The following is a 26,801-nucleotide window of genomic DNA, read 5'->3' on the forward strand; positions in this document are numbered from 1 at the left end:
GCGTGCCCAAAACTTCATTAGCAATTTTAATTTTGCCCCGTCCTATGGTCCTGTGATCTCGCCCTGCCTCCATTTGCTTTGTGATATTTTATTGCCTTTGAAGCATGGGATCTCTGTGACCCACACCCTATTCGTCCACTCCCTCCCCTTTTGAAAATCGCTAATAAAAACTTGCTGGTTTTGCAGCTCAGGGGGCATCATGGAACCTGCTGACATGTGATGTCTCCCCCGGACACCCAGCTTTAAAATTTCTCTCTTTTGTACTCTTTCTCTTTATTTCTCAGACCAGCCAATGCTTAGGGAAATAGAAAAGAACCCACGTTAACTATCGGGGGCGGGTTCCCCCAGTACCACAGCCTGAAGGATGAGGCCAAATGACTGCAGGTCTGAAGCACAGCCTGCAGCAGGTCAGCAGCTACAGCTGCCTCCATGGCTAGTTACGAAGTTTTTTCAGGGCAAATGATGGGCGGGTTGGCACATTAGTGGGGAAAGAAAAATATGGAAACAAATATTACGAAGACAACAAGCAATTTTTGGCTATTACTGATGGAGCAAGAATAAAACTCCATCTCAAAAAAAAAAAAAAAAAAAAGAAGAAAGGGAATCCTGGCCTAGGCCCAGCACCCAGTGGGACCTCTGGGTCCACAGGTCCACCCAGCCATTTCCTTGGCCTTCGTATGTAATCAAAAAGGACTCACTTGATAGTTGACAGAAGCCTCACACTGGGTATTGGCCTGGGAAGCAAGAGCTGCCACAGTGGGGAAGACCCAGAGAATAAATGACAGGGAGCCTTGCTTCCCAGTGGGTCGGATGCAGGGTGGTGGTCTGCCTCATAGATACTTTTTTTTTTGAGATGGAATTTCGCTCTTGTTGCCCAGGCTGGAGTAGAGTGGCACGATCTCGGCTCACTGCAACCTCCGCCCCCTAGGTTCAAGCAATTCTCCTGCCCCACCCTCCCAAGTAGCTGGGATTACAGGTGCCTACCACCACGCCCAGCTAATTTTTGTATTTTTAGTAGAAATGGGGTGTCACCATGTTGACCAGGCTGGTCTCGAACTCCTGACCTCAGGGGATCCGCCCACCTTGGCCTCCCAAAGTGCTGGGATTACAGGAGTGAGCCACCGTGCCCAGCCATAGATGCTCATTTGATTTTCCAGTCTGGGCCCAACAAGACGCAAATGGTCCCTAGCAGCTGACAGCAGTCTGCTGCAAACACAGCAAAGTTGAGTCCCAGTTTCAGCGGCAGTAACCACCAGCCAGCCTCTGTCATGGCCCCCGAGTGCTGGGCCCAGCAAGGTGGGCTCATGAGCAGTAAGCAACAGTGACGGGTGGGGCTGAGCAGGATCCCAGCATCATGGCTCTGGCTCCCCAAGACGAATCCAGATCTGCCACCCAAGTGCCCAAGTATCCAGCCTGCCAGCGACAGAGTCCGGTGTTGGTCTCCTCAAGGGACTGAGTAAGGAGACTAACCAACCACCTGGTGCAAACTGAGTCCCTTCCATGAGGGAAGGGGCCACAAGCAATTCATGGGTTGTTTTGTTTTGTTTTGTTTTTTTTGAGACAGAGTCTCACTCGGTTGCCCAGGCTGGAGTGCGGTGGCGCGATCCTGGCTCACTGCAACCTCCGCCTCTGGATTTTGTGAACCAAGCAGGAGGTTGCTTGCCTTGCATCCTGGCAGGAGTCAGCGATTCTCCTGCCTCAGCCTCCCGAGTAGCTGCTGGGATTACAGGTGCCCATCACCATGCCTGGCTAATTTTTGTAGTTTTTCATAGAGACAAGGTTTCACCATGTTGGCCAGGCTGGTCTCCAACTCCTGACCTCAGGTGATCCACCCGCCTCGGCCTCCCAAAGTGCTGGGATTACAGACATGAGCCTCCGTGCCTGGCCATGTTTTCTTTTTTTAGCTTTTCATTTTGAAATATTTTCAACCTTACAAAAAAGTTGTGAAAATACTACAAAGACCTCAAAAACATTTTGCTAAGTTGTGCCAGACACGAAAGACCACATATTGTATAGTTCCATTTATATGAAATACCCAGAAAAAGCAAATGAGCTAAATGCATGCCCCAGACGCTCATGTGCTGGATTTAATCCCCAATGCAACAGTTTGGGAGGTGGGGCCTACTAAGAGGTGACTGGGTCCTGAGGGCAGAACCCTCATGAATGAATTTTTTTTTTTTCTTTAATTTGAGACAGAGTCTCACCCTGTCGCCCAGGCTGGAGTGCAGTGGCACAATCTCTGCTCACTGCAACCTCTGCCTCCCGGGTTCAAGCAATTCTCCTGCCTCAGCCTCCCGAGTAGCTGGGACTACAGTAGATTGCAGACCTGAATATGGGAGACTATCTTGATTACCTCAGAATTGGGAAGAATTTCTTAGATAAGACACAAAAAGAGCTAACCATAAGGTAAAACACTGATTCATTTGTTACAGTCAATTTAAGAGCTTCTGTGCATCAAGAGACACCATCAGGAACCTGGAAACACAAGCTGTTGGTGAAAGAGAGCCTCTCCCTGGGGGCAGGTTTTGGCTACTGTCAGGAAGCATGCTGGAGTCACAGCAGTGGGTGACATAGGAGCTTGCTTGTGCTTACCTGTGCACTGGGACGCCGTGGGTGCTGGAGCACCACTTCCATTGCAGTGGAAGGATGGCCTTGGGCCCGCCCCACTGTTGGACTTCTTGGGCCCAACAGAACCAGCTCCTGTGGCAGACTGCTCTGGCCACACAGTCACTTCGTGCCCCAATGTCCCAACGTCCAGTTTTGTTTTGTTTTTGGAACAATGTCCATCCTCTGCTGGGGAACACACAGCCTGGATCTGGGATCATAAGGTTATGCACTGTGACTCTCTTACGAGGCATCTGCTAGAAACGCCACCTGGCTCTGTCTGTACCACAGTTATTTCTAGCACCAGGGGTGTGCTCGATTTTGTGAACCCAGCAGGAGGTCGCTGGCCCTGCATCCTGGCAGGAGTCAAAGCAGCAGTCCCAAGTGTGAACTGTGTTGCATCCAAAACCTCCAAAGACCCACCAAGGCCTATGTGCCTTTCTTAGTGGCAAGAGATCAAAAGTGCAGTAACTTGAATTTTTGCCCAGGCTGGAGTACAATGGCGCAGTCTCAGCTCACTGCAACCTCCACCTTCTGGGTTCAAGTGATTCTGTCTCAGCCGCCTGAGTAGCTGGGATTACAGGTGCATGCCACCATGCCCAGCTAATTTCTGTATTTTTAGTAGAGACGGGGTTTTGCCATGTTGGGCAGGCCGGTCTTGAACTCCTGACCTCAAGTGAGGACAGGCCCAGCCTGGGAAACTCCTGTTTTTAAAACCGTCAAATTGGCCAGGCTTGGTGGCTCACGCCTGTAATCCCAGCACTTTGGGAGGCCAAGGCGGGTGGATCACAGCCCCCAACATGGGCAGGCTGTATTTTTTTGTACTTTTTATAAAAATACAAAAAATTAGCTGGGTGTGGTTGCGGGCACCTGTAATCCCAGCTACTCAGGAGGGTGAGGCAGGAGAATCGCTTGAACCTGGGAGGCAGAGGTTGCAGAGGAGCTGAGATCACACCACTGCACTCCAGAAAACAAAGAAACAAACAAAAACAAAAACAAGAGTGTCCCTGCACAAGCTCCTCTCTGCCTGCTGCCATCCACGTAAGATGTGACTTGCTCCTCTTTGCCTTCTGCCATGATTGTAAGGCCCCCCCAGCCATGTGGGACTATAAGTCCAATAAACCTCTTTTTTTGTAAATTGCCCCGACTTGGGTATATCTTTATGAGCAGCGTGAAAACGGACTAATACACTGGGCATGTTGGTGCATGCCTGTAATTCCAGCTACTCAGGAGGCTGAGGCAGGAGAATTGCTTGAACCCAGGAGGCGGAGGTTGCAGTGAGCTGAGATCACACCACTGCATTCCAGCCTGGGCAAGAGAGTAAGACTCTGTCTCAAAAAAATAAAATAAATAGGCCGGGCACGGTGGCTCACGCCTGTAATCCCAGCACTTTGGGAGGCCGAGGTGGGTGGATCACAAGGTCAGAAGATCAAGACCATCCTGGCTAACATGGTGAAACCCCATCTCTACTAAAAAATACCAAAAAAATTAGGTGGGTGTGGTGGCGGGCATCTGTAGTCTCAGCTACTTGGGAGGCTGCGGCAGGAGAATTGCTTGAACCCGGGAGGCGGAGCTTGCAGTGAGCTGAGATCCGGCCACTGCACTCCAGTGTGGGCGACAGAGCAAGACTCTATCTCAAAAAAAAAGAAGAAAAGAAAAGAACAGAGAAGCAGAGAGAAGCCAGGCTAGCTGCCCCAGTAAAGACTCAGGCTCTCATGATCCCAGGCCACTTCCAGACTGAATCAGTTCTCAGCTGTGCCGCAAGTGATCCCTGCCCTACAGGGATCCGCACACATTACTCAGGAAACTGTCTTCTCACTATCCAGTTTTGAGAGTTTTTATATATTCTGAATACAAAGTGGTTTTTAAAAATCATATGTATGATTCACAAATGTTTTATCTAAGTCTATGTTTCTGTTTTTGTTTTTTTTGAGACAGAGTCTCCCTCTGTCACCCAGGCTGGGGTGCAGTTGCGCGATCTCGGCTCACTGCAAGTTCCGCCTGCCGGGTTCACGCCATTCTCCTGCCTCAGCCTCCCGAGTAGCTGGGACTGTAGCAGGACGAGCCGCAGACAAAACTCCTCAGACACCAGATTAAAGAAGGAAGAGGTTTTTTATTCGGCCGGGAGCGTCGGCAGACTCGCGTCTTAAGAGCCGAGCTCCCTGAAGAAGAAATACTCGGCCTTTTTAAAGGCTTACAACTTTAAGGGATCCATGTAAAAGGGTCATGATAAATCAAGCAAGTGTGGGGAACGTGACTGGGGGCTACATGCATCAGCTAACAGAACAGAAAGTTTTACAATGCTTTTTATCTTACAGTGTCTGGAATTTACAGATAACATAAGTAGTTTAGGCCAGGGGTTGATGTTATTATTATTACTTTGTTTAACTCCTAGGGCCGGGTGGTGGTGCCAAGGTTGTCTGGCTATTTATCTTACTTTTGTTTCTTTCTGTCTTTCCTCCTGTTTTGTGAACTAGGCAAGGTGGCGGGGGAGGAGGTCAGCAGGAGTAGTAGTGGTCTCCTTCCTTAGGACTACAGGCGCCTGCCATCACACCTGGCTAATGTTTTGTACTTTTTGTAGAGACGGGGTTTCACTGTGTCAGCCAAGATGGTCTCGATCTCCTGACCTCATGTTGGGATTACAGGCGTGAGCCACCGCGCCTCACTGAGACTGTAGATTTTGGCAACTTTTTTGTAAGTCTAAAATAAGCGGCCGGGCGCGGTGGCTCAAGCCTGTAATCCCAGCACTTTGGGAGGCCGAGACGGGTGGATCATGAGGTCAGGAGATCGAAACCATCCTGGCTAACACGGTGAAACCCCGTCTCTACTAAAAAATACAAAAAACTAGCCGGGCGTGGTGGCGGGCGCCTGTAGTCCCAGCTACTTGGGAGGCTGAGGCAGGAGAATGGCGTAAACCCGGGAGGCGGAGCTTGCAGTGAGCTGAGATCCGGCCACTGCACTCCAGCCTGGGCGACAGAGCAAGACTCCGTCTCAAAAAAAAAAAATAAAAAATAAATAAATAAATAAATAAAATAAAATAGCCTGTAATCCCAGCACTTTGGGAGGCTGAGGCAGAGGATCACTTGAGCCCAGGAGTTTGAGACCAGCCTGACCAACATAGCAAGACTCCATCTCTGGGAAAAAAAAAAAAAAAAAAATTAGAGCCTGTGGTCCCAGCTACTTGGGAGGCTGAGGTGGGAGGATTGCTTGAGCCCAGGAGTTCCAGGATGCAGTGAGGCATGTTGAGGCACTGCACTCCAGCCTGGGCAACAGAGCACGATCCTGTCTCAAATATAAAATGATTTATAAATAAACTGTGTTGTTCAAGCTCAGGGTCTGAGTTATGCACCACTTATGATCTACTCCACAGAAGTTGTGATTTCTTTCTTTTTTTTTTTTTTTTTTTTTTTTTTTTTTTTTTTTTTTTTTTTTGAGACGGAGTCTCGCTGTGTCGCCCAGGCTGGAGTGCAGTGGCCGGATCTCAGCTCACTGCAAGCTCTGCCTCCCGGGTTTTTACGCCATTCTCCTGCCTCAGCCTCCCGAGTAGCCGGGACTACAGGCGCCCGCCACCTCGCCCGGCTAGTTTTTTGTATTTTTTAGTAGAGACGGGGTTTCACCGTGTTAGCCAGGATGGTCTCGAACTCCTGACCTCGTGATCCCCCCGTCTCGGCCTCCCAAAGTGCTGGGATTACAGGCTTGAGCCACCGCGCCCGGCCAGAAGTTGTGATTTCTTTTCTGTGCAATGGTTCTGCCAGCCTTTCTGCCTCCCAGAGGTCCTGGTGGGTGGGCATCACAGGCTCCTTAGGGCTCTGTGGAGGCTCAGGGAGAAGCTTTCGCTTCCCTCCTTATACTGGTGCCTCCAGAGCTAGACAGGAAGATGGAAGCTGGGTGGCCTGAGCAGGGGTGGGGGCTTGGCTGGCCCTTCTGTCAGCTTGAGCTGGCTTGAGCCCAGGCAGGGCCCTGATAGCCTGGATAGGCTCAGAGGGAGGGAGGTGGGGACCAAGAGACCCGGGGAGGGCTCCTGGGGCCAAGACCCAGGTCCCTGCCCTGCATATCCGCCAGGGGACTTCCTCAGAAGCTGCTGATGTCAGGCTTTGGCTTCCTGCTGCAGAATGAGGGGATGAACTCCAAAGGGAGGACACTCAGGCCTTGGAGGAAATGAGAGCTTGGCCGACAGGAGGGCCTGGACTCGTGAAGACACATGGACACCCACAAGCACAAAGACATGGGTGTGTGACAACGGACCAAGGGGCATGCAGATATGCATGCATGGTGCACACAGGCACTCTGGGCACAGCCCACTGGCACCGTCAACCACTGTGTGGTGGCCTGCATCCCACCCTTCAGGCAGGCCCCGTGGGGCAGGTTTCAGGGAGGAAGGAGGCTGAGTGGGCAGTCTGAGGACGCGGCCACCACTGCTCCCTGGCACTGCATCTGTGTCCCAGGATCTAGGAGGCACTCTTCCATCACTGAGCCCCAAGCTGACTGTCACACCTTGGTCTAAAGCAGGGGCCGCACCTGAGCCCTGGCCCCTGCCCTGGAGGAGCACACAGAGCCCCCAGCTGGGGCATATCTGGTTTCTGGGGGCGGGGGCGGGGGCGACACCCAGAGCAGGAGGAAGAAGGGATTCTGAGAGAGCCCGGCAGGCTCCAAGCCTCAGGCTGGAGCTGGGCTTGGGGCAGCAAGGAAGGACCAGGTGCGAGGGCAGAGCCATGCGGCCCGACCCCTGCAGCACGGACTGTACCTGCGTGTGGCCTCCCCCAGCTCCTGCCCATGCTTCTGGGTCAGTCTGGACTTTGCCACGTCTGACCAAAAGCCACTGCAAACCCACTCAAGCCAAAAGAGGAAGCGGCCATTAGGCACAACTGCTTAGACTGGGAGGCCAGGGGCGCTCCAGGCGGGGCGAGGGAGGTGGCCGGGGGCGCTCCAGGCAGGGCAAGGGGGACACCCAGGGCTCCAGACAGGAGTCCTCAGGTGCCGCCTTTCCTCTGCCTGGCGGTGTGGGGTCTGTCCTCCTCAGAGTGGCCCGCCACAGTCCCCTCCCCACTCCGAGTTTCCTGTCCCAAAGTTCTAAGGAAGTTTCCAGAACTATGTCTCACCATCTTGAGTCAGCCTCGGCTCAGTGTCCATCTCACAGGCCTGGAAGGGGCAGGAGTCAGCGCCGTCCAGACCACAGGGCCTGAGTGTGGGGAGGGCTGCTGTCTTAGGTAGGCTGTGGAGGGTTGTCATCCTGAGGCAAGAGGGCTGCAGGGCAGAAAGTCACGGCAGGTGGCTGTTGTGGAAGGCCCAGGAGAGGCCTGAGAGAGGGATGGCCCACAAGGGTTGACCCTCCCGCCACCCAGGGGGCCCTTGTGCAGGGAACCCCTGCAACCGACTGAGGCTGGCAGGCATGAGGTTTCCTGAAGGAGGAGCTTGGTGGGGCCCGGTGTGGCTGGGGGGCGCTGGGACTCCATTCGGAAGCCAAAGGCACTGGGAAGGGCTTCCGCAGAGGAGGGTGCAGCAGGGGTTGCCAAGAACAGTCTGGATGGGGGCAGGGAACAGATAAGGTGGGTGGGGGAGTCAGCCGGGAGCCTGGAGTTGGCTCCAGCATAACGTGGGGGTCTCCAAGGCCCTGGAGAAAGTGGGGTGATGCAGCAGGGGGCACGCCCACAGCTGGAGCTGACCCAGATGGACAGCTTGGGCTCTGCCACATGGGACTAGGCAAGGAAGCGGCACGAACAAGCAGGAAGTGGCAAGGCAGTTTCCAGCTGGCTTCTCTCCCCTGTCCAGACTTTGGTTTCCTCCCTGCCAGCCTGGCCTGGCTCCCTGGCTCTGTGTGGTATGGTCACACCCCCACGCACCCCCTCCACTAAGTTGGGGCGGGGAGAGCACTGAGGCTGCTCTTCCTTTCCTGGGCTGACCTCTGAGCAGCAGACGGGGCTGAGTGTTCCCCAGCTCGCCTCTACACACAGCCCGTGCCACCGCAGCCGACGGCACCATGAAGGACGAGGTAGCTCTACTGGCCACCATCACCCTCCTGGGAGTCCTGCTGCAAGGTGGGCTGGCTCCTATCTAAGAAGAGGGTGGGCATCAGATCCCTACAGCCTGCCCTCTGCTCCCTAGGTCCAGGTGGAGGGCAGAGGCAGGGACTCCAGCCCAGGCCCAAGCTGGAGGAGGGTGGGGACTTCCAGGGACCTGGGGGGGCACCTGGCTGTGAGAGCTGTAGGACTTGGGGGTGGCAAAGGTGCCAGAACAAATGGTGGGATAGCCATGGGCTTGGGGAAGCTGAGCCCTGCTCTTTCCAGCTGTCCCCTCTCTGGGCGTCCCAGCAAGCGGCCCCCAGTCCCTGGCCCTGCTTCAAAGGAGGCACCTCCATACTGGGACCATGTGGAGCAGGGCAGAGGTGGGACTCCTTCCTCCAGCCCCCTAAAAGGAGCCTGCTTAATGCCTTTCTCAGACTGGCCCTAAAGGACACATTCCTGGGCCAGATATCCTAGCCACTTAGAGACACCACTGCCCCACAGTGTGTGGGCTAGGATAAGGCACAGCCTGGGGAGGGGGCTCTGAAGAGGCTGAACAGACAGGCCAGCCTGACCTCCAGCTGCACCCACACTGAGCTGGATGGCCACCCTGTGACACCCGTCTGCAGGGTGCCCAGCACCAAAGGTGCCAGGGCTGCAGGACTCAAGGGGAGATGGTCAGACGGGAGGTCTGGGGAGGGACTGCACAGCCAGCACTGGCCTGTGTGTGGTCTCGCCTGGCCTCCCCTGACCGAGGGAAGGGCTCCTGCTCACAAAGAAACTTTGGGGCCAGCCCACCCTCTGCAACTACCCCAGCCCTGGGGTCCTGGGGTTAGGCTAGGAGAGTCCCAGCTGCAACCTCCTGGGAGCAGAAGAGAAGGTGTCTGTCAGATTTAGGCCTGGGACCAGAATGCAGGAACAGAGAAACAGGTTTGGAGCCACAGGGACCCAGGCTTTAGTGATCCTGGCCTGAGGCAGGGTCAGAGGGCCCTGCTGGTGGGCTCTGGTAGGTGGGTGACCAGGGACTGTTAGCTACAGGGAGTGTGCTTCCTTGCACCTGGCGGGATGCGGCCAGCTCTGCCCTCAGGCTCCCGAGGCACTTGCTGGCCAGGGACCTGAAAGCTGCATTTGCCTGTGTTTTGCGAGTGAAATGATTCAGAAACAAGGACTCAGGTGATCTCTCTGAGCAGGTGTCCCTGTGCCTCAATCACCCACCCTCCCCATACACTCACAGGTTGGGACAGGGCCTCTCTGTGCCCCAGGCTTCAGTCCTGCCCTCCCCGCTGAATGTCAGGGACACAGGGCAGGCCAGGGATGGGTCAGAAGGGAGGTCTCCTCACTCAGGAGAGAGCGGGGAATTGTTCCGCCTTAGGGAAGAGAGGACACGGCCAAGTGAAGGATCCTTCCCACTCCCATCTCCGGGGCTTCGGGTGTCCAGACCTGACTCCTGCTCCCTCTCCTCCCCCAGCCTACTTCTCCCTGCAGGTGATCTCGGCGCGCAGGGCCTTCCGCGTGTCGCCGCCGCTCACCACCGGCCCACCGGAGTTCGAGCGCGTCTACCGAGCCCAGTGAGGCGCGGCGGGAGGGCGCGGGACGGGAGCGAGCCCCGGGCGGGTCCAGGTCGCAGGACCAGCCCGGCCGGCGTGCTCATCCCACCCGCCCACCGCAGGGTGAACTGCAGCGAGTACTTCCCGCTATTCCTCGCCACGCTCTGGGTCGCCGGCATCTTCTTTCATGAAGGTCGGGGTGTGGGGCTGGGGCGCACGCGCTGGACCCCCTGGCGGCCGCGCAGCACGCTCACGAGGTCCGCGCGCACCTCTCGCAGGGGCGGCGGCGCTGTGCGGCCTGGTCTACCTGTTCGCGCGCCTCCGCTACTTCCAGGGCTACGCCCGCTCCGCGCAGCTCAGGTGAGGGCCGGGCGGGCAGCGGGGCGGGGCCGGGGAAAGGTCGCGGGTGGGCGGGGTCCTGGGGAGCGGGACCCAAGCTGGGGGCGGACGACGGGCCGGAGCCCAGCGCCTTTGGGAATTCGGTGGGCGAGCCCTAGCGGCGGCCGGAGGAAGTCCCCGCGGGGCCGGGGCTGGGGCGGGGAAGAAGCGGGGCCTTCTCGCGCCACCGCCCCGCTGACCGCCGCCCGCAGGCTGGCACCCCTGTACGCGAGCGCGCGCGCCCTCTGGCTGCTGGTGGCGCTGGCTGCGCTCGGCCTGCTCGCCCACTTCCTCCCGGCCGCGCTGCGCGCCGCGCTCCTCGGACGGCTGCGGACGTTGCTGCCGTGGGCCTGAGACCAAGGCCGCTGGGCCGGCGGAGCCGGGAACGAAGAGCCGGAGCCTCCAGCTGCCCCGGGAAGCGGCGCTCGCCTCCGCATCCTAGTCTCTATCATTAAAGTTCTCGTGACCGAGCCCCGGGCTGCGTTTTCTGGGTCCGCGGGGGTGGCGCACCGCGGGCTACGGACCCTGGAGGGGCCCAGCCCAAGCCCGGGCAGCCCGGCGGGCTTCCTAGAGGCGGCGTGGGAGGGGCTGCGAAGGAATGGGACCTCCCCCTGGGGCGGGACTGGATCCGGTCTTCACCTCCCACCCCACTCCCTACTCAGCCTCCGGGTTACAAGGCCGCCCAGTCCTGCCGGGGTTCACCCAGCTAGCGCTCAGCGGTCTCCTCACCGGTCCCCCTCCTCAGGGGCCTCCCCTCTCCTGACTCTCAGCCACCCAGTCCCTCGTTCCCTGGCCTTCGCAGCTGACACTAGCCTGCAGGCGCGGGGCCCAGCAACTAGCTGTGCAGCTGCAGTGCCACCCACAGCCTGTGGATCTCTCCCCGGGTGAGGGCAGGGGCCTTTTGGTCAGCACTGGGTCCCCCTTGTTAACTGTAGGTGTTCAGGGCAGCCCTCCCAGGTTCGCAGAGCTGCGGGCACCATGGGAACATAGTGAGTCAGTGACAGGTGGTCTCAAGGAAATGTCCAGAAGGCTTGGGGATCCAGGGGAGGCCCACAAAACAAACAAGTGACTTTTAGCCGAGTATGCAGGAGAAACGGAGAAAGGAGAGCTTGCCAAGCAGGGGCAACGGTGTGTGCAAAGGCCCTGAGGTGAGCGGGAGACCCTAACGTGCCAGAGGAGGGTGTTGGGGACCCAGGATGAGGACCAAGCTGAGACACACGGAGGGGAACAAGGAGGCTGGGAAATGCCTTCAGCTTGAGGAGCTAAGGGAAGGCCTCATGGCAGGCCTTGGACATGGGGGAGGCATCGGGGGACTTGCTGTGGGTATTGTGGTCCCGGATTCTGAGCTGCTTTCACCAGTGAATTACTGCCTTTGCGGCCTGATCTTAGGAACGGGGGTGAGGTGGCGCCGAGGTGGCACTGCGCCTGCAGGCCAGGCTGGGTCCTTGACTTAGCAAGGCAAGGTCGCTGCTGATGCTGGGTGGGGAGGCCCAGTGCTGGGCTTAGTTGGCACGTTGGGGCACAGACCAGACAAATGAAGCCAGGCGCAGGGGCAGAGGGAGATGTCCAGGGCGTTCACATTGGAGGCACACACTTCATTAACCCTTTATTACAAGTCACGCTCTTATAGAAGTATATGTGGACTTACGTGAAAAAATCAAATGTATCCAAGAATAAAAAACACAGCACATAAAGTAGTATATGCATTCCAGTGTTCGCGCCAGAGACAGCGGGCGCCCAAGAAAAAGCTCTTCTAAAACGGCCTGACTGGGGCAGGCCGGGTGCGAACGGTTCCGGGCCTCAGGCACAGTGTGGGGGCCGCCTGCCTCCTCCGCGGCCCGGCGGGCGGGGGCAGCACCAGCTCCTAGGGCCTCCGGGCCAGCGGCGGACCCCAGGCTGGCCCAAGCCCGGCGCCAGGCAGAACCCTTCGGGCGGGGCCGTATCTGGCCCTCCGGGGACGGCAGTGACATCCCCAGAAACGTGGGCTTCAGGGCTGGCCACAGGGAGAAGCCCGCAGCTTAGTCGGCCTTTTTCAGGAAGATCTGGAAGAGCCGGACCCAGGGTCAGCAGGGCCTCTGAGCTCCGCCAGGGTCTCTCTGGCTACTCCCCGCGCCTGGCCTGGCCCTGCCCGGCCTCACCTCGCTCAGAATCACCCACACAGGGGAGTCCGTCTGGATCGAGAGGCGCAGCGCTTCCAGAGGGCCGAAGGCTGGGTCCACCTCTCCCTCTGCCACTCCCTTGTAGAAGGAGCCTGGGGGAGGGCAGCGCTGAGAGGGTGTCCCCGAACCCCAGCCCACGCTCTCCCCCAGCCCCCTACCCACCAATCTGGAGGTAGCCGTCGGGGCTCCGAGGGTACCGGAGGGTGGCGGTGCGGCCCTCCTGCAGGGCCTCCTTGTCCGACTGAGGGTTCTAGGGGCAGAACCAAGGGCTGAAGCAGGTGGCTGCGGGAGGCCCGACCTCAATGCACACCACACCCTACCGCACTTACGTCGAAGGGCAGCACCTCCACAGACGTGTTGAAGAGCTTGTCCTCCGGGTGCTCGATGTTCCCACTGCGGAAGAAAAACCTGCGGCCAGGCAGGCCTGTGAGCTGTGCAGGGGCAGCGCTCCAGTACAGCAGCCAGCGCCCAGCAGAGAAAGGCCAGGCCTGCACCGGGGGCCCCAGGCAGCTGTCAGGCTGTGCAAGGAGATCGCCCCCAGGCAGCTGTCAGGCTGTGCAAGATCAGGGCCTTCCTCTGGGAGGATGGTGAGGTGAAACATGGCTGAGCTCCTAAGGGCTGCCTGACTTAGTCCTCACAAGGTAGCTACCGTTAGGAGGCCCACTTCAGATGAGGACACTGAGGAATGTGAGGTTGGTTTGCTGGTGGAGCCTACCCCTAGGGGCCACCCAGCCCCGCCCCCCATCGCAGACCCAGGCGCTGGCACTGACCGCTCCAGTCTTAGGGGCTGGAAGAAGCGGAAGCGGATGAAGTCCCCCGCGGCAGGGGTGAAGGCCCAGAAGAAGTCCTCGCGCAGGTAGGCCTTCTCCAGGGTGAAGTGCTGGTATGTCTTCAGGCTCGTGCTCACCTCTGCTGGCGGGTTCACATGCTCCTTCCGCAGCGCCTGCTTTCCAAAGTCCTTGTCCTGCAGCAGAGGAGGGACAGCAGTGATGGCATGGGCCCCGACCTGGACCCCGGCGTAGGGAGAGCGTGCAGTGCAGCCCACCTTCAGTTTCTGGATCTTGCCAGCCAGCGAGGAGTGAGTGCCCACATGCTGGAAGAGGGACGGCTTGAAGCGGATCCGCAGGTTGGCCTTCTGCCGGTCACAGTGCTTCTGTGGAGGGCGGGCGACACCCCAGGACTCGGCTGAGCCCTCCTTCCTCCACACGGCCTCTCCTGGAGGCTACCAGGGCCCTCCCACAGTTGACAGTGCTCTCTCTTATGTGATCAGATGTAAGGACAGGGACAGTTTGTGCTGGAGGCTGCCTGCCCCTTGGCCCTGCCCCTGCCAGTCCCTCCAGCTCTTGCTCACCGCATCCTTCTCGGGGTTGCAGACTTTCACCCACAGAATATGGTCCAAGAGCCAGTCAATGGGCTTGTCCCGGTAGAACATGAGGATGAACTCTACAATCAGGCTCAGGTCCAGCGACTTGAACATCTTGCCTGGTAGGAAGGGGGCCTGAGTGGGCAGTGCTGCTCCGCCGTACTTCCTTTCTCCCTGCAGGGTGCCCCCGAGAGTCCCACAGCAAACCCAGGGCAGGCTTCAGGCAGGTGTGAGCACAAGGGGGCAGACAGGTGGTGAGGCCAGATATGGCTGATGCACAGGCAATGGGAACAGGCCAGGCGGGGCTGCAGCACGCACACCAGGCAGGGCCCAACCTGGGCAAAGGCTCATAGCGGACTCAGCGTGGGACTGGGAGAGGATGGCAGAGGTGGGTGGGACTCAAAGGCACGGTCAGGTTAGGGGAGGGGCACACCAATGAAGCCCAGCTGGGAGAACTCCAGGATCATCCAGTCCTCTGAAGGCTGCTGCAGCGCAAAGTTCTTCATGGTGCTCAGGTAGTTGGGCTTGGCCACGATGTCATCCTCCAGCTGCAGGTTGAGCAGAGAGGGGCTGGGGCTCAGGAAGGGCACCCAGATGGACGAGACCCATAGCAGGGCAGGGCAGCGCAGGGCTTGGGGCTGACCTGCACGTAGTAGATGCCTTTGGACTGCGCGTACATCATGAGGAAGCAGTAATCGAGGTTCTGTTTGGTCCTCCACCTGCGGGCCAGGGCGGGGCCTCAGGAGCTCAGACCCCTCCCCCTCCAGTGTGGCTCCACGGAGAAGCCGCTGGGTGGGCAGCCTCTGTCCCCCCACCCCCATGCGCAGGTCCTCCCGTGGAGAATTCAGGGCACTGCAGGGAAACGCCCTGGAATCAGATACCAGTAGATGGGTTCCCAGCACAGGCGGGCAGGCTGCTGGGGCTATGGGGGAGTGCTAGTACCTGACTCTCTCCTTGGGGTCCCCAAAGGACTCTCGGAGGCGGGAGAAGTCAGGGTAGAAGTGGGGGGAGGGTGAGATGACCTCCAGGAGCCCAGAATGGATCTCCGTGGGGAACCTGGGGGACGGGAAGGCCCAGTCCGTACGCAGCCTCCAGGGGCTCCACAGGGGCTGGGCCACTCTGCACACCCACCCCTCCCCCACCAGGTCCCTGCCTCCCCACAAGATAGGAAAGGCGCTACCTACGGGGAGGCAGGAACCTGCCAGCACAACACCCCGCAGAGAGCCCTCCTGCCACCAGCTCTCTGGGGCCACCAGTACTCACAAGGCCTTGATGTTCTCTGTCACTGCCGAAGTGTACTGTGAGTCGGTCTGTGGGGAGACCAAGCACCCTCCCTTAGTGGTGCCGCTGCCCCAAAAGACCTGGAAGGGCTTGGAGAAGGGGCATGGCTTCAGATGCCCCCCACGTGGAGGTAGCGAGCCTGCTGTGCTGAGAGCAGAGCAAGGGCACCCCCAGAGACAGCCCTTTCCCTTTGGGACTGGCATGGCCAAGGGTGGGGCGAGGGGTGTGCCTAGGGGTAGAGGGCGCCAGGAAGCCCCTTCTTTTCAACTTTCTATCTCGGAACATTTGCGAACGAAACTAGCAACTGAACTTCCCACAGCTTTCTCCTCCCGAATGGCTCCTGCTGTCAGTTCTATACCGCGGGGGCTCCTCTGAATGTCCCCCAACCCCGCGTCCTGGCTCACTTGCCTCAGCGATCAGCACCACGATGACCGAGTCCTCCTTCTCCTGCGGGCTCAGCTCGGAGATGAGCGAGTGCAGAGTGTCAGTCAGGTACGAGTGCACCTCGCGCCGCACGCTCGGGATGCCCATCACCACCGACACTATGGGGGACGGAGGCGCGACGCTGGGAAGGGCGCGGGGGGAACCCGCCACCCCTACCCCATGCTCCTCCCTGCCCACGCCCCTACCTCCCGTGCGGCCCTGGCCCACGCGCACCGCGGGCTGCAGACTGCTCTCCTTGGCCAGCAGGTGTGGCAGGTGGTGGAAGACGGTGGGCAGGTGCAGCACGTGCCGGTGTGAGCCGTTCCACGGCTTCAATCGGGGGTCCTCTGGGTGGGTCGTGAAGGATCGGGACTGAGACCAGGGAGCCTACAACCAGCCCACCCCAGCCTTTTCCCCCTCCCGCCCCAGACCTCACCTGTTAGGCGGCCCCAGGTGCGATTGCCGTCTCCGTCTCGCAGCGCCTGCCTTTCCGACACGGCCCTCTTGATCTCGTCCAGCACCAAGTTGAGCTCCTTGGAGCGCTTGAGGCTCTCCTGCTCAGCTGCGTGCAACCGATCGCGCAGCGCCAGGAACTCCCGCTGGTAAACGTCCACAACGTCGCCTGCAGGTGGTACGCAAGCCGTCACGAGGGGGCAGTCTAGAGCCGCCCTAGGGCCCTTTTAGTGCCAGCGCACACATCTGGGTGCCCATCTGTGCAACAGCTCATTTACATCTGTTCTCGTGCCTGCCACACGTGAGACAGCTGAGGTCACTCTGAAATTACACTGACACGAATGCTTGTGGGGAGAAAACCAGGGGAATTTGCCCTCTTCCCGGGGTTATTTTATTCTCTGAGGAGGCGTCTGAAGTGGGAATACAATTTCCAGACCTAGGTAGGTGGATCCTAAGCAAGGGCTGGAACAGCCTCAGACCGAAGCCGCTCTGTCCGTTGGCCTCCAAAGCCCACTCTTGCTTTTTGCAGCACATGCTCCTTCCAGGGCATGGGATACCCAAGGTCCTGGTGCTAGTTCTTCACTGTCCTCGTGGCAGTCGCTGGTTGCCCACCTTGCCCTGGATTGTTAGCCTCACAATGGCCCCGGGGGTGGCTGCTGCAGTTCCAGGAGCCCACCTCACTTCATTGCTCAAGGACAGTCAACAGCAGCGAGGGGACTAGCTCTGAATGCTCTGGTGCCTGTGTCTCTGGAGACCTGTGCTGTGCCTGGGGCACCCTGAAGGGTCCGCATGCCCCCCCAGGGGACCCATGTCAGAAGCTCCAGCTGGGCCCAGGCATGAGGGCTGTAGGCAGATGGGGCAGCACACAGGTAGGGCTGCCCGACAGTAGAGAGGCACCACCAGTCTGGCAGGGACCAGTGAGCAAGACTGAGATCAACAACCTCCCGGTGGCTGGGTGCCCACAGTCCCTGCGGAAGTACGCTCAAGGCCTCTGCCAGGCGAGCCTCTGAAAACCTATGTGGCCTGCAAGGCCTTATGTTTCCAAGTCTCCAAGTTTAAGACGCCTGACAGAACTCCCTCTACCCACAGATAGCTCTTCCATTCCTTGATCCTTGGTGGGTTCACAGACCCCAGAGTTCCGTGGGATGGCCTCACCCCGCCAGCGGCCCTGTGCATGATCAAGGTCATGATCAGGCAAAGTCCAGTCACCTCAGGACACACCCCTTTCCAAAGCAGAGGCAGGGTCGAAGTGCCAAGCGACCAGGGAATAGGAAGGGGTGGACCTGGGCAGGAGGGAAAGTTGTAAGGAGCAGGGAGCGAAGTGGATCTTCCCTGAGGCATCTCTTACCCAAGAAGCTAGCCCCCGCCCTCCCACACCCTGCCTCTCTGGGGCTAAGGCTGAGGCCAAGTGGAGCCTCTGGACAGGCCCTGGCGGGAGGGAAGGGGGAGTCAGATTACCGGATCTGCCAGGCTCCACGCTGGGCTCAGGGGCTAGGTTACCCTGGAAACCTGACCCTTTGAATGCAGAGCTGGCTACCCCCAACACTCACCCATTGCTGGGCGACACTGAGGTGTAGGCAGCGGTTGCCCACAGGGATGGGACTGGAGGTGCAGAGGCCTACAGAGCCATCAGGAGTGGGTTCAGAGCCACCTGCACCTGCAGGTGTGCCTCCCTCCTGCCTAGATGCCAGTCCCCGCTTGCCTACTTACAGCCACTGCCCATCCCCGAGCCCCACCCTGGCTTTCTCTGTCCCACATGACTGCCTCAGATGGACAGGCTGGGTGGGCAGTGGTGGGTGACGCTGCCTGAATCACCCTGGAAACAGCCTGCTCCTTACCCTGGCTTCCTTCCTAGGGGCCTCCCCTCTCCCCCAGGTCCTGTTTACCAGGAGGTAAAGGGACCCACGGGCTCCCACCTACACCAACCCTTCTGTCATTTCCCTTCACACTGCAGGCCCTGGCCCTGGGCAGCCTCCCCCGCCTGCCAGCTCCCCCACCCGCCTGGCCCTCAACTGTGCGTCGAACTCTGTGACTGCCTCCCCATGGGCCAGGCCCCATGCCAGGGCTCTGCCAAGCCATGCTGACATCCTCTAACCTTCAGGAGCTGGGGAGGCAGCTCAGGTGGAGAGGGGCCAGCCTGGGAGCCCCTGCCATACCTTCCTGCCTCAGGGCCACATTGTTAAGAACAGCAGCAATGAGGCCTGGAGGCTGTGTAACCCTCCCTGGAGGCGAGTCATTAGGACACCCTGAGGCCCGCAAACCACAGTTCCCCCTGCTTCCCTCTTGGTTGGGAAAAGATTAAAGAGCCAAGCTGGGGCACAACCTTTGTGCCCTGTATTCAGGGAAAAGGAACAGGATCAGAGGGGCATGGGCAGGTATCAGGCCGTTAACAGTCTGCTGTCACCATGCATGTGTGCGGCAGATGTCTGTCTCCTCTCCAGACCCTGCACCCTCCCAGGAGTCAAGGAGGGTGTCTGTCATTGCTGAGGTCCAGGCCTGGGGAGGAGGACAGCCTGGAGGCTGGGAGAGCTGTGTGGCTGAGACCCTGGGCCGCCCGCAAGGGTCTGCCTCCCTGGGCAGATCCTCAGCAGGTGCTTGGCTGAAGGCCACAGTTTGAGTGCTGGCAGAGCTGCTCCACAGGCCAGATATGAAACTGGGCCCCAAACCCTTCTCCAGGGTCCATTTTGCATTAGTCTAAAGAGGCCGTCCTGGGCTTGACCTTGGGCTTCCAGGATGACGCCCACACCTGCTGTCCTTCCTCTCTGGTTCCCTGCCCATCTCCTTCCTTCTCTGCAGATTCCACTTCCTGGGTTCTTCCCTCAAGTTCCTGGACCCCCGCTGGCTGCAAAGTGGAGGCCAGGTTCCAATTTGGCCTCAGACTGGCTAAGCCTGGTTTCACCAGGGGCTTAAGACAGACTTTCTACATGTGACAATGAGATGGGTTCACATAATAGCCTGGATTCCTAGCTTCACTGAGTCACCACAGAAACAGTGACAGCCCCTCAACAAGGCAGGCCTAGGTCACCCCCTACTCATGCCTCACAGGATCCTTAGGCTTCCCTCCCCTAGGGGCTGGGTCCTTGAATCTAAGTGCTCCCCTTCTTAGCTCTCCTGTTCCCCAGGCCCTCAAAGAGCCAGCCTCCCGGATGCCCCCAGGCACAGCGGGTCCCACGGAGCCAGCGCCTCTCCCTCACTCTGCTGTCCCGGAGACTGGCTCCCTGTGGTAAGCCAGGCTTGCAGAGGTGGCTCCTGACATCAATCTGGCGGCATGTGGCTGCTGTGGGAGACACACACTGGCTGAGGACAAAGGGCAAGGGCTCATGGCTCTACCCACGACTGGAAGAGTGTGCCCCAGCCCTTCAGATAAGGCCCCACCTAGGCCTTCATGCCAGTCTGCTAGTCACCCTGCCAAGGACCCAGAATGTCCTTCCCCAGGTGACACACCCTACCTACAGATAATTCTGCCCCAGTCATGCCTGCCCTTGATAATATGCGCCACCACCGGGGCCTCTGCCCCAGCCCTCCCTCCCCTGTCCTGCAGTCTCCCCGCAGAGTCCCTGGGTGATGGGGCTCTGGCCCTGGAGCCCCAAGGCCAGCCCAGGCCTCTGCTCTGACAGAACAAGTGCGGCAGGCGGGCGCGCTGGCAGAGCTCGGTGAGGGTAGCTGAGGCTCGGAAGGTCCGGAAGGGTCCAGGTCCTCCCAGCCTCCTCAGCCTCTCTGGGGTGGCGCTCCGGCACAGGGAAACAGGGAAGCAGGTGGCAGGGAGGCCAAGGGGGCAGGTAGCCTCAGCCCGCTTAGGCCTCCAGCAGGCAGGCAGGCAGGAGGCCACTCTCCCGGAACCTCCAGGCTAGGGGAAGAGCGCCTCGGAGGGCTCAGGCCCTACTCGGCCCCACCATCGCCAAGACCGGTCAGGGGGGCGGGGGACGGGGGGTCGGTCTGCACCCTCCGCCTGCAAGAGCGCTGGGCGGACGCGGAGGGCGGGGGCCAGCCCGGGAAGCTCGGGGTGCGGGGGAGGGGCTGGGGCCGCACAGGAGCGCAGGGCAGCAGTGGCCGGGCTGGCTCAGGACGCCTCTCCCTCCCTCCCCCGCTCCCATAGGCCGGATGCTGCCGAGGCGTTCCGGGCGCCCGGGGGTCGGCGAGGGAGACCCAGGACCGGGTGTCACGCCGGGGTCGCCCAGGCCGGCGCGGGGCTGCGGGAGGCAGGGTCCGGGGAGGGCGGGTGGGGGGATGCCTGACCGCCTAGCGGTGCCCTCGCGCCTGTGTCCCTCACGCCGGCCCAGGTCCTGCCCAAGTGGCTGTGGCTGGCGTTCCGGGACCTCTGTGACCTTGGGTCTGTGCCGAGACCCCCACGGGTCCCCAGCTCAGCTGCGCCCGCGGAGTCCGGTCCGGGGCACCCACGGGCGCGGCCAGCGCTGGGCGGGCAGGCGCAGCCCGGGCCCGAGGAGGACGCCGCGGCTCCAGCAGCAAACAAGTGGGGGAGGGTGGGAGGGGCGTCCTCCGCGCCGCCCGGGCGGGGAAGGGGCGCCTGCGTCGGCTTCCGGCCGCCTCCCGCGGCCACCGCCGGGCCCGCTCCCGCCGCCGACGCCCAGGTGCGCCAGGTGCGGGCCGGGCCGGTCGGGCGGGGGTCGCGCTTACCTTTCTGGCCGCTGAGTGCCGCGTACCAGGACAGCGAGAGGAAGGCGCACAGGCAGAAGAGCAGCAGCGTCAGGAAGGTGCCATTGCGGAGCCTCATCTCCTCCGATGCGCGGCGGGCGCCCGCGGGGCCGAGGCTGCATGGCCCGGGGAACCGGGGCCGGGGCGCAGGGGTCGGAAGGCGGCGGCTGCAGGGGCCCCGGCCCCGGGGCGGGGAGGGGCGGGGGGGCCGGGGCCGGGCAGGGACCGGGCCGGGGAGCGCGCCTGCCGCTTCTCAGGGCGCAAGCTTTGTGCCCTGTACTCAGGGAAAAGGAACAGGCTCAGAGGAGCAGAGGCAGATATCAGGCTCACTGCAGGTATCAGGGGCGCGGGACACTGGCGGCCTCGCCTCCGCGGCAGGGCCGGGCCAGGCCGGGCTGGGCTGGGCTGGGCGGCGAGAGCCGCGGCCCGGCCTGGATCTGGGGCCTGGATCTGGGGCCGCCGCGGAGTCGACGGCGCAGGGCGGGGCGGCCCGGATTTAAAGGGGCCGCAGCACCGCCGCCGCCAGCGCCGCGAGGGGCGGGGTGGGGGCCGGCGCCCGCGATCCCGACCGGCTCCCGCAGCCCCGCTTGGGCTCGTGCGAGTCGGCCTCAGGTAAGGCCGGAGTGGGAGTGCGGGTCGACCGCAGCCGGCGCGGGCGGCGGGGGCGGCGCTCTCGGGCCCAGGTACTCTTCTCGGCAACATCTCCTCCGCGCTCGGACCCCGACCCCACTCGCACGTTCTCTGGGCTGTTTCCCGAGCGTGAGGGGCTCTGGGTGGCGCGGGGGCCTGGGCGCTTGGAGGGGACTGGGCGCTTGGAGCCTGGAGCCACCGTTGCCTTCGGCGCCGCCCAGGGCGCTTTCCCGCTCAGGAGCTTCCTCTGGGGCGCGGGACTGAGACGCACAGGGGCCCGGGAGGCGGGAACAATGGGCCGTTCTAGGGGGAATCAGGGCCAATGCTCGTGGGTGCAGAGGAATGACCAGCCCAGAACCGGACCGGCTTCCCGGGACAGTGGCGGCCCAAGCGCGCCGCTTACGGGAGCAACGGGCCCTGCTCCCGGTGGTGCAGCGGCCACCTCGCCCCGCGCAGCCCAGCCGGCTCTTGATAGGGGCCCACGCCTTCGGATTTTTGTGGGTTTTTTTTTTTGAGACAGAGTCTCGCTCTGTCGCCCAGGCTGGAGTGCAATGGCGCGATCTCGGCTCACTGCGATCTCAGCCTCCGGAGTAGCCGGGATTACAGGCGCCCGGCTAATTTTTTTTCTTTTTTTTTTTTTTTTTTTTAAGACTTTGGGCAGCGCCTGGCCCGTTCCCAGCTTGGACCTCCCAGTCCTAGGGGCCCGGTTCCGGGTGGAGGCTGCAGGGACCTCTGCCCCGCCCGCTCGGGGGAGGCCTGAGGGGCTGGACTCAGACTGGGAGTGAATGCAGCTTTGTCTTCCTAGTCCAGCCCCGGCCCACACCTGGGGCTGGGTGGAATCGGGAGCTTCTACGGGTCTGGATAATTCTCCCACATAGAGATTGATGCCAAGAAGTGGGTGGCTGAGCCAGAGGCCGAGGTGGGCTGGATCCTGAGGCCCAGTGTTAAAGGACAGGGCTCCCCATTCAGTGCTCCTGGAACATTCCGAACTAGAGACTGGGACTTGTAGGCGCCTTCTAGAGGAAACTCGTGTTTTCACAGGTGTCTTCTATGTGTGGCAAAGGATAATGGCTTTGCACTTAGGCTGTGGCATAAAGGGCCTTAGAAATTGTTAATGAGTTACTTAACGTTAAAACTTAGTCACCCAGGCCCGGTGTGGTGGCTCATGCCTGTAATCCCAGCACTTTGAGAAGCTAAGGCGGGAGGATCATTTGAGCTCACCAGTTCGAGACCAACCTGGGCAACATAGTGACACCTCATCTCTATAAAATTAAAATTTTTTAAACAATTGTTTTTGGATTTTTTTTGGTAATTTTTAAAATATTTATTTATTTATTTATTTTTGAGACAGAGTCTTGCCTTGTCGCCCAGGCTGGAGTGCAGTGGCCTGATCTAGGCTGACTGCAAGCTCCGCCTCCCGGGTTCACGCCATTCTCCTGCCTCAGGCTCCCGAGTAGCTGGGACTACAGGCCTACGGCACCACACCCGGCTAATGTTTTGTATTTTTTAGTAGAGACGGGGTTTCACCATGTTAGCCAGGATGGTCTCGATCTCCTGACCTCGTGATCCACCTGCTTCAGCCTCCCAAAGTGGTGGGATTACAGGTGTGAGCCACCACGCCCGGCCTTTTTTGTTTTGTTTTTAAAGATGGAGTCTCGCTCTGTTGCCCAGGCTGGAGTGCAGTGGCATAATCTCGACTCACTGCAACTTCTGCCTCCCAGGTTCAAGGAATTCTCCTGCCTCATCCTCCTAAGTAGCTGGGATTACAGGCGCGCCCCACCACACCCAGCTAATTTTTTTGTAGTTTTAGTAGAGGTGGGGTTTCACCATGTTGGTCAGTCTGGTCTCAAACTCTTGACCTCGTGATCCACCCACACTGGCCTCCCAAAGTACTGGGATTACAGGCATGAGCCACCGTGCCTGGCCTTTTTTTTTTTTTTTTTTTTGAAATGGAATCTTGCTCCGTGGCCCAGGCTGGAGTGCAGTCAGGCAATCTTGGCTCACTGCAACCTCCGCCTCCTGAGTTCAAGCGATTCTCCTGCCTCACCTGCCTGAGTAGCTGGGATTACAGGCATATGCCACCATGCCCAGCTAATTTTTGTATTTTTAGCAGAGACAGGCTTTCACCATGTTGGTCAGACTGGTCTCGAACTCCTGACCTCAGGTGATCTGCCTGCCTCAGCCTCCCAAAGTGCTGGGATTACAGGTGTGAGCCACCAGGGGCGCCCAACCTAATTTTTGTATTTTTAGTAGAGATGGGGTTTCACCATGTTGGCCAGGTTGGTCTCCAACTCCTGACCTCAGGTGATCTGCCTGCCTCGGCCTCCCAGAGTGCTGGGATTACAGGCGTGAGCGTGCCGGGCCAACAATTTTTTTTTTATTTTAATTTTAATTTATTTTTATTTTTTATTATACTTTAAGTTCTAGGGTACATGTGCACAACATGCAGGTTTATTATGTATGTATACATGTGCCATGTTGGTGTGCTGTACCCATTAACTCATCATTTACATTAGGTGTATCTCCTAATGCTATCCCTCCCCCCTCCCCCGACCCCACGACAGGCCCTGGTGTGTGATGTTCCCCTTCCTGTGTCCAAGTGTTCTCATTGTTCAACTCCCACCTAAGAGTGAGAACATGCGGTGTTTGGTTTTCTGTCCTTATGATAGTTTGCTCAGAATGACGTTTTCCAGCTTCATCTATGTCCCTACAAAGGACACGAACTCATCCTTTTTTATGGCTGCATAGGATTCCATGGTGTATATGTGCCACATTTTCTTAATCCAGTCTGTCACTGATGGACATCTGGGTTGGTTCCAAGTCTTTGCTATTGTGAATAGTGCCGCAATAAACATATGTGGGCATGTGTCTTTATACCTGCATTATTTATAATCCCTTGGGTATATACCCAGTAATGGGATGGCTGGGTCAAATGGTATTTCCAGTTCTAGATCATTGAGGAATCACCACACCGCCTTCCACAATGGTTGAACTAGTTTACAGTCCCACCGACAGTGTAAAAGTGTTCCTGTTTCTCCTTATCCTCTCCAGCACCTGTTGTTTCCTGACTTTTTAATGATCGCCATTCGAACTGGTGTGAGATGGTATCTCATTGTAGTTTTGATTTGCATTTCTCTGATGGCCAGTGATGATGAACATTTTTTCATGTGTCTGCGGGCCAACAATTTTTTTTTTTTTTTTTTTTTGAGATGGAGTCTCGCTCTGTCACCCAGGCTGGAGCCCAGTGGCGCTATCTCGCCTCCTGCAAGCTCCGCCTCCTGGGTTCACGCCATTCTCCTGCCTCAGCCTCCTGAGTAGTTGTGACTACAGGCCCCGCCACCATGCCCGGCTAATTTTTTATATTTTTAGTAGAGAGGGGGTTTCACCGTGGTCTCTATCTCCTGACCTCGTGATCGCCCCGCCTCGGCGTCCCAAAGTGCTGGGATTACAAGCGTGAGCCACTGCACTTGGCCAGGCCAACAATTTTTTTAAGGAAAAAAAAAAAAAGTGAGTCAGCTGGGCACTGTGGCCTACACCTGTAATCCAAGTGAGACAGCCAAGTATAAAGGGGTCCCGGAGAAACTCCCACCTGCTGAAGCACTGAAAGAACTGGGTGGAGCCACAGAAGCTCCCACTCTGCTGGGGAGGAGCTTGGCCTCTTCTGTTCTGGGTGGAATCTGGGATTCTGTCTGTGAGGCGAGAGACCAGCTAGCGGCACTCTCTCAGAGTCCCTGTTTCCCCTTTTTTCCCCTCTTGCCCAATAAATTACATTTTTCTCACCCTTCAAAGCGTCTGCGAGATTAATCTCTGATGGCTGCGGGACAAGAACCTGGCTTTTAGCTGAACTAAGGAGAAAGTCCTACAACAGTTTGGCGTGCAACATGGGCCTTGAGAAAGGGTGAGTGAGATGCAAACCAAGAAATTTCTTTCCTCTCTCTTTTTATTTATTTATTTTTTTTGAGATGGAGTCTGACTCTTTCGCCCAAGCTGGAGTACAGTAGCGCGATCTCGGCTCACTGCAAGCTCCACCTTCCAGGTTCACGCCATTCTCCTGCCTCAGCCTCCTGAGTAGCTGGGACTACAGATACCCGCGGCAACGCCCGGCTAATTTTTTTGCAGTTTTAGTAGAGACAGGGTTTTTACTGTGTTAGCCAGGATGGTCTCTATCTCCTGACCTCATGATCCACCTGCCTCAGCCTCCCAAAGTGCTGGGATTACAGGTGTGAGCCACCACGCCCGGCCTTTTTCCTCTCTTTCTAAGCCTATTTATCTTCGGGCTTCTGAGGGGGAGGATATGGGAAACTGTGACCCCACCCCCGTTGTTCCCGGGGGTCGGGAAGGTTGGCCTTGGTCTCCACGGCGTTTTCCTTCCTTCTGGACAGATGAGCGAAGGGCGGTTCTCTGTCACCCAGGCTGGAGTGCAGTGGCTCCACTTCTGCTCACTGCAACCTCCGTCTCCCGGGTTCGAAGGAACCTCCTGTCTCAGCCTCCTCCCAAGTAGCTGGGATAACAGGTGTGGACCACCATGCCTTGCTAATTTTTGTATTTTTAGTAGAGATGGGGTTTCACCATGTTGGCCAGGCTGGTCTCTAACTCCTGAACTCAGGTGATCCACCCTTCTGGGCCTCCCAAAGTGCTGGGATTACAGTAGTGATCCAGCCCCCAGGCATTTTTGAACTTTTTTCTTTTCTTTTCCCCACCAGGTCAGAAGTTGATTTTTTTTTTTTTTTTTGAGATGGAGTCTTCCTGTGTTGCCCAGGCTGGAGACGCTATCTCGGCTCACTGCAAGCTCCACCTCCTGGGTTCACGCCATTCTCCTGCCTCAGCCTCCCGAGTAGCTAGGACTACAGGTGCCCGCCACCACGCCCATTTCATTTTTTTGTATTTTTAGTGGAGACAAGGTTTCACCGTGTTAGCCAGGATGGTCTGGATCTCCTGACCTTGTGATCCGCTGGCCTCGGCCTCCCAAAGTGCTGGGATTACAGGCGTGAGCCACCGCACCGCCCGCTCCCCTCCCCCGCTCTGAAGGGGTGGCCTGCCCCTCCACACCTGTGGGTGTTTCTCGTAAGGTGGAACGAGAGACTTGAGAAAAGAAATAAGACACAGAGACAAAGTATAGAGAAAGAAAAGCGGGGGCCCAGGGGACCGGCGCTCAGCTTACAGAGGACCCACGCCGGCCCGGTCTCTGAGTTCCCTTAGTATTTATTGATGATTATCTTTACCATCTTAAAGACAGGGGAGTGGCAGGACAATATAAACAAAGAAAAAAGAGGAAATCGGCAGTAAGACATGAACAAAAACCTCTGTGACG

At 58.6% G+C, this 26,801-nt stretch overlaps 3 protein-coding genes and 1 pseudogene across 13 annotated transcripts in view; 3 read left to right on the forward strand and 1 right to left on the reverse strand.

Moving 5' to 3' along the window:
* Positions 1-6,614: 6,614 nt before the first annotated feature.
* On the forward strand, positions 6,615-7,551 carry LOC135971074 (uncharacterized; annotated as a pseudogene).
* A 933-nt stretch (positions 7,552-8,484) lies between these two features.
* On the forward strand, positions 8,485-10,999 carry LTC4S (leukotriene C4 synthase). 2 transcript variants are annotated; one of them, XM_005558776.5, is made up of 5 exons: positions 8,485-8,639; positions 10,072-10,171; positions 10,273-10,343; positions 10,429-10,510; positions 10,741-10,999. In XM_005558776.5, exons 1-5 carry the CDS (start codon positions 8,582-8,584, stop codon positions 10,880-10,882), a joined length of 453 nt encoding a protein of 150 aa, XP_005558833.1. In that variant the 5' UTR covers positions 8,485-8,581; the 3' UTR covers positions 10,883-10,999. The 2 variants fall into 2 exon arrangements, with proteins under 2 accessions (XP_005558833.1, XP_005558832.1); XM_005558775.5 differs by having other exon boundaries at positions 10,273-10,510.
* A 1,122-nt stretch (positions 11,000-12,121) lies between these two features.
* Positions 12,122-21,216, reverse strand: MGAT4B (alpha-1,3-mannosyl-glycoprotein 4-beta-N-acetylglucosaminyltransferase B). 2 transcript variants are annotated; one of them, XM_005558779.4, is made up of 15 exons: positions 20,843-21,216; positions 16,191-16,376; positions 15,961-16,101; positions 15,740-15,873; positions 15,314-15,360; positions 14,993-15,106; positions 14,694-14,769; positions 14,484-14,598; positions 14,039-14,169; positions 13,733-13,840; positions 13,458-13,651; positions 13,017-13,095; positions 12,850-12,937; positions 12,667-12,779; positions 12,122-12,570 (listed from the first exon to the last, which is right to left on the reverse strand). In XM_005558779.4, exons 1-15 carry the CDS (start codon positions 20,937-20,939, stop codon positions 12,547-12,549), a joined length of 1,647 nt encoding a protein of 548 aa, XP_005558836.1. In that variant the 5' UTR covers positions 20,940-21,216; the 3' UTR covers positions 12,122-12,546. The 2 variants fall into 2 exon arrangements, with proteins under 2 accessions (XP_005558836.1, XP_073851117.1); XM_073995016.1 differs by having other exon boundaries at positions 15,961-16,126.
* The window catches only part of SQSTM1 (sequestosome 1), a 39,126-nt gene continuing 33,061 nt past the window's right edge, over positions 20,737-26,801 (forward strand). For 2 of the 9 annotated variants that reach the window (XM_015452371.3, XM_073995027.1), the window contains exons 1-2: positions 20,737-20,919; positions 25,280-25,388. The gene's annotated coding sequence lies outside the window, so the exon portion shown is untranslated. Of the gene's footprint in view, positions 20,920-21,384; positions 21,544-25,279; positions 25,389-26,801 lie in introns of those variants that run through there. The other 7 variants (XM_045395068.2, XM_073995028.1, XM_005558787.4 and 4 more) reach the window with 5 other exon arrangements.

The sequence above is a fragment of the Macaca fascicularis genome, chromosome 6 (assembly GCF_037993035.2).
Source record: "Macaca fascicularis isolate 582-1 chromosome 6, T2T-MFA8v1.1".
Taxonomy (NCBI): domain Eukaryota; kingdom Metazoa; phylum Chordata; class Mammalia; order Primates; family Cercopithecidae; genus Macaca; species Macaca fascicularis.